At 36.1% G+C, this 6,164-nt stretch overlaps 1 protein-coding gene across 1 annotated transcript; it reads left to right on the top strand.

The window, feature by feature from the left end:
• Positions 1-1,256: 1,256 nt before the first annotated feature.
• LOC107614360 (uncharacterized) lies at positions 1,257-5,050 on the top strand. The gene is made up of 7 exons (XM_088492716.1): positions 1,257-1,906; positions 2,560-2,660; positions 2,941-2,993; positions 3,120-3,175; positions 3,253-3,319; positions 4,232-4,420; positions 4,752-5,050. Exons 1-3 carry the CDS (start codon positions 1,619-1,621, stop codon positions 2,942-2,944), a joined length of 393 nt encoding a protein of 130 aa, XP_088348842.1. The 5' UTR covers positions 1,257-1,618; the 3' UTR covers positions 2,945-2,993; positions 3,120-3,175; positions 3,253-3,319; positions 4,232-4,420; positions 4,752-5,050.
• The last annotated feature ends 1,114 nt before the right edge of the window (positions 5,051-6,164 follow it).

The raw sequence follows: 6,164 nt of genomic DNA, 5'->3' as shown, positions 1-6,164 counted from the left end.
CAGTGAGTTAGCAACTTTCACGATTCAGAGAAGCTTTGTTAAATTTGGACCAATTCACGACTTTGTTAAATTTAGAAATATGACATTTTCAGTTACGACTTTGTTAAATTTGGACCAATTCACGAGGGCAATACGTAATTTGTGGTCCCTAAGTCTTACACATCTCTTATGGAAATATCATTTTCTGTGGAACAAATATTATTGTCCATCTTTCAACGCATCTCTCTTCTTAAAAATTCATGTTTGCCAAATTATGTGCATCTTAAAAAATTTGAGTGAGCTTAATACGAAAATAAAAGTAAATGGTCACATTAATCTTCAAAAGATCATTTATTTTTTTAAATTAGTTATTAAATTTTTTTTTAATTAAATCTGTCTTTTAAAAATTTTAAATTAATTATTTTAGTCTTTTTGTCATTTTTATGGCTAACGCCTGACATCAAAATTTGTTGATGTGACATATTAAGTTGTTAGATTTTTTTTCTCCTTTGTGAGATCCAAGCCCAACTTTTTGGGGTGTATTCTTGCACCCTAGCGTCTCTACCAAGGTTCTGAAAATCGGATCGGACCGACCAGTTCGACCGGTCGTGGTGATATAAGCGGTCCGGTCCTCCTCTAATAACCGCTGGAGAAAAAATCGGAAAAAAACCAGTGAACTGGTCTAAAACCGCCCGGTTGGGCCAGACTGGTGACCGGCCGATTTTTATAAAACAGTAAAACGACGCCGTTTTTAGTTGTAAAAAAAAAAAAGTAACCCCCCTCTTTCTTCTCCCATGCCCATTCACTCACACTACAAGAAAAATACCCATTCAGCCACACTTTTTTTAAGCTACATTTGAAAAGCGTAGCCTATTCATAGAATAGGCTACGCTTTTCTCAGTGTTGCCTGTTTTTTAGAGAAAAGGAAACACAATTCTGGCATCATTTAAAAAGTGTAGCCTTAGATATTATAGAAATCACTTATAAAGCGTAGCCGTATGTTAATATCTATGGGTACACTTTTATATCAAAGAGAGCGCTTTTTAAGAGTAGCCTATTTATTAAGTTTTGGGTGCGCTTCAAAAATGTTGCCTAATGTATCTAAGTGAAATGTCCAATAACACTTAGTAAATTTTTTGAATTTTTCCCAAATGATACATGCGTACAAACACTTAGCCAAATCAGAAAACATAACCCTTAGCCACTGAAAACATAACACTCGATCATCACTACCCTTAGCTTTTCCCTTCTTCGCGCCACTCATCACCCCCAAATCAGAGAAAAGGATCGCCATCACCAGTCAACACTCACCACTCACCACTCACCATCTCCACCAGTCACTCATATTCGTCACTCACCACTCACCACGCCATCACTAGTCTTCATCGTCGCTTCTGTTCGCTGCGCTCTCACATTAGGTAAATTTTCCCCCTTTTTGTATCCATTCAGCCTCACTCACGCACTCTCATCCTCCCTCAACTCACACACACGAAAGAGAAGAAATCAGAAAAGGGGAGCACAGGAAGAAGAAGAGAAGAAGAGAGGAGAGGGGAAGGAAGGAAAGAAACGACGACGCCGCATATGGCTCCACCGCTGTCGAGCGCCGGTGAAAGAGAGCTCGAGGGAGAGAGAAAACGCGATGGAGGAGAGAAGAAAGGCGTGCTTGGTCGCCGCTGAAACTCCACCGCCATTGCTAGGGCTTCTTCCACCGCTATCATCTCCTCAAGATTCAGATTCCCTTCTTCTCTTGCATCAATTTCTCGTTCCACGCTATCATCTCCTCTCTCCCCGCTTTTCAGATCCTCATTCAATTTCTCATCATCTCGTTCTTCTCGCCATCATATCGTGGTCAAAGCCACCGATGACTCTTCCAACCTATCCGGTGATGATCCTTTTCGATCTTTCCCGTGGTTCCAATCCGACTCTGGTAATCTTTCCTTCTTTTTCCTGAAATTTCATTCAAGTAGCTGGATTTTCCTTTCACTGATTGTTGTAATTGAAGTTCATTTCAATTGCGGAATTTGATTCTGCAGCGCTAGTTGTGATTGTGCAAGTTGTGAAACATATTTTTGTATATATAATATTCAAATGTGTATGCTTTTTTAGAATATTTGAGCTGAAATCTTGAAAATTAAAATTAGTTTTTGTTGAAATGAAATGGTGGAGCTTTTGCTTCTTCTTTTCGATGTTTATGTGCTCTAAGTTATGGTTATTTTGTTTCTTCAAGGCCTAGTGATTTTGCTGCTTTAGTTGAGTTAGGTATTCTTCAAGTATAATTTATAAACTTTCAGAGGATTTTTAGGTTATTGAAGGGTGCAGTGCTTTTTGGATTCATGGCATTTGGTACTTTTTAAGTTTTAATTGATCGATAACTGAGATTGCCTTCATCAGAGTCTGCATTTTGGAAAATGATATACTGCTCTTTTATGCTGATGAGATTTATTTGCTAAGTAAAAAAAAAAAAGCGGCCTGGTTTACAAGCATCCCGCGTTCACGCAGGGTCCCGAGAAGGGCTGCACCCAACGGGTGTAATTTATTTGCTAAGTACTATATTGCTAATTTGTTTCAATGATTTCTCAGAAATTCAATGGGTTCATGAGGATAGAATTACATTGTTCACCGCTGATGGACTGGTGCAGATTGGAGGCTCCATCACCCCTCGCCATGTTAGCTCTTCAGATGTATGATTTTATTATGCAATTTCATTAATTTTTTCTATAATAATTTATTTAGGTAAAAAAGGTGACCATGTCAGTGCCGTTTCGGTTCTGTTAACCATGCTTGTTGGTGTTGGGGTTTTAACTTTTTAGGATTTATCTTGGATTTATCTTGGCTTTAAAGAGAGAAGACCTAATACAAAATTTACGAAATCGCTTAGGAGTTATTTGATTTGGTTATGACTTATGAAAACACTTTGTTGTTGAATAGCTTAATATAAACTGGTTTTCTTTTGTGGTATAGGTAGTACCGAAGACTATTGGAAAAGATAGGATGCTGCTCAAGTAATGGATCAGGTTGAGGACTTGTGTTTTCTTCACTTTGCATCGATCTGTAGAATTTTTCTTCTACAAAATTCCTCAGCTGATTAAGAATATATAGTTATTTTGTTTACTGACATGATGGTGTTTGTGTTGTTGTAGTTAGTATGGGAAGGACTTGGACTTGGAGGAGGGATAGATGTCCGAAATTGGGGCAGGTAGAATGATAAAACCGATTGTGCTCTTTTGTGTCTAATGAATTTCCATATGAACTGCTTCTTTCCTTGTTTTGCAGCCTGGTTTATCAGGCTATTTCAATAGCAAATAATGCATGCTGGGCTATTGGAGAACTTGCAGTTAAGGTATGTTAATGTTATGTTCTACATTCTGATTAAATTTTGTAGAATTGTATTGTGGCTGGAATCTAATTGGCTTAGTTAGAGTTATGTGCATAATGTAGTTTTAAACTGTTAGTTTCAAAAGCCAATTAGGACAAATGGTTCTGCTCTTTGTGATTGCTATTTGACTGTTATCTTTTAATTTTCCACTTATATATTTTTGTCTTATGAAATTTTTTTGTCTAAAACAACACTTGTTGGCACAATTGACAATAAATGTATGAATTTAACTAAATTTAACTAAATGTACCCACCGTATATTCACCTGTTGGCACAATTGACAATAAATGTATAAATTTAACTAAATTTCATAAACAGAAAGTTTAACTTGTTTCTTAAAAATACTTATTTGTAAATGTTTTACTATTCTATTCTATTTGTGTTTTGAGGGAACTTTTTTAAGTTGGGATTGGGTTTTGGAGTGTGGACGGGAATTTCCAAAGGAGGAAAAGAAAAGGCTGAAAAAGCAAAACCTTAGCTTATGAGCATGTGAGGGAGAGGACGACTTTCTCACTTGATAACTCAAAACCGATCATATAATCTTAATCATGAGTCACACAACATGGCACTTGGCAAAGAGATGCTCATTCACCACATGTGACACCTTTTCTTGTTTATTGCTTCTGTCCCACGAATGGTTTCTGATTCATTCAAATATGTATTACATAAGGATAACCAAGAAAAAAAAAGGGAATTTCACTTACCATGAAAAAAAAAGATAGAATTAAAGCTCAATCTATTAATTCTGGAAGAAAGCTCACTTGATTTAATGCTTGTTGCTTCTTTCCCTCAGATTATGTTATGCTAGTGTATAAGAGAGAATATTAATTTCTCAAAGTATGACAAATTAGTTGGCAATGCTTGACTTTTTTGCAGATGAACATCACAAGATTTCTGAGCACAAGGAATGTGTAGCAGCTGTAATTTTTGTGTGTAGAAGTAGAACCCACTACACTAGCCACTAATATCGGATTGCCAAGAAGCTCTAAAGAACAATCGTAATTAGGAATGTGCCTTAATAATACTATTATGAAAATCTCACTTCCTGTTATTAATTAGTCACAGGTACAGTATAGTACTTAATTACTTATTTCACATTTCCAATGGATATATATGTGTGTATATATATTAATGTAAAGTTGAGCGTACATATTAGGAGGTTAATAAAAAGAGTAGTAGGTTTGGTAAGCTTTCACTGCTATATCTTTATGCCTTTTAGGATGGCTGTGAATGCTATAAACAATGCTTGTAAGAGATATTGGCATTTGGGATTTGATGAGTTATAGGTTATTCTTTTATTGATGGGGTGATTCTTTTGTTGTTGCCTGTCAAAGTTGCTGCCTTTAGGCTTTATAAGTTAAAAAAGAATTCACTTGGTTGCTGGAATTGATTGCAGATTTGAGTTATCTTCTGTGGTCACCACATTTTAAAGCAACAGCGACAACTTTAAAAGATGAACTTGGAGACATGAAGGCCTAACAGTAGCAACAAGAGGAAGAGATTCATGGATTGTGGAATATGGTTTAGTTATTAGAAAATACTTATGTAAGATATAATATTTTAGTTTTTCGTAGAGTATTAGTAGTAAATTTTAAGTGGTCTCTTGCTTATTTTGATATGACTATGCTTAATTTGGTGTGAGATGTATGAATATTCAAAATTAATTTCATTTTAATACTTTTGGTTCTTTATAAATATATTTTGTTTACAGATAATTTTTATTATTTAAATAAATTTAGTATAATTTTATATTTATTTTTATTTTATTTTATTTAATTCATTTAATTAAAAATATAAAATTATATATGTAATTATATTATTAAATATTATATTGTACAAAAAATTATTGAAATATTAATTATATATATATATATATATATATATTAAAAATTAAAAAAAATAATGAGGGATCTAAGGCTACACTTATATAAAGTAGCTATAAGTATGCTATTTGTTACGTTTATAAAGTGATGCAGTAGCCTTGAAAAGTGTAGCCTATTCTTTTGAATTCTGGTAACCATTAGTGCTGAAAAGCGTAGCCTTTGGTTCTGGACAGCATCACTTGAAAAGCGTAGCCTATTCCCAAACGCCAAAAGCGTAGCCCTTGGTGCAGGAAAGCGTAGCCTTTGAGAATAGGCAACGGCTGAATAGGAATCACCCCAAAAAGCGTAGCCGTAGCCCAAAAAGCGTAGCCGTAGCCTAAGGCATCATTTTTTTTCACTTTTGGCTACACTTTTCAAGTGTACCTGAATGGGTATTTTTCTTGTAGTGTCATCTCAATCTCACACTCTCTCCTAGCATTCCCAAACCCCAGCCCAGTAGCCATCGCCGTCACCGGGGTTTTCAGCTCGTCATCGCCACTGCCGTCGCCTAGTCTCTTCCCCCATTCATTCATCTCAGTCTCACTCCACATGTGAAGGGTGAACCATTGAACCCTAGCCCTCTGAAGCATTCCCAGCCCAGTAGCCCTCTATCGTCCCCGCGGTCCTCAGGTTGTCAGCGCCACCGCCGTCGCCTGGTCCTCAGCACCGCCGCTTCGTCTTCGCTGATCTTCGCTTCGTCAGCACCCAGGTGAGTGACTCCTCTGTTTCATATTCTCTGTTTCATATTCTATGTTAGAATGTATGGTTCTGATTCCAGAACGCCTAATGTTGATTTTTTTGTGTTTTGCTGCTTTTTTTTGTTAATTTGTTGAATGGCTGAATGCTTTGTATTTGTTAATTTGTTTGAATGGCTGAATGCTTTGAATGGCTGAATGTTCTGATTCCATTTGTTAGATGTAAGCTGTTCGAACTTTGAACTCTATATT

Source organism: Arachis ipaensis, chromosome B7, assembly GCF_059453495.1.
Source record: "Arachis ipaensis isolate K30076 ecotype BB chromosome B7, ASM5945349v1, whole genome shotgun sequence".
Taxonomy (NCBI): Eukaryota; Viridiplantae; Streptophyta; class Magnoliopsida; order Fabales; family Fabaceae; genus Arachis; species Arachis ipaensis.
The sequence above is the reverse complement of the archived record's forward strand: the minus strand, read 5'-3'. Positions and strand labels throughout refer to the sequence as shown.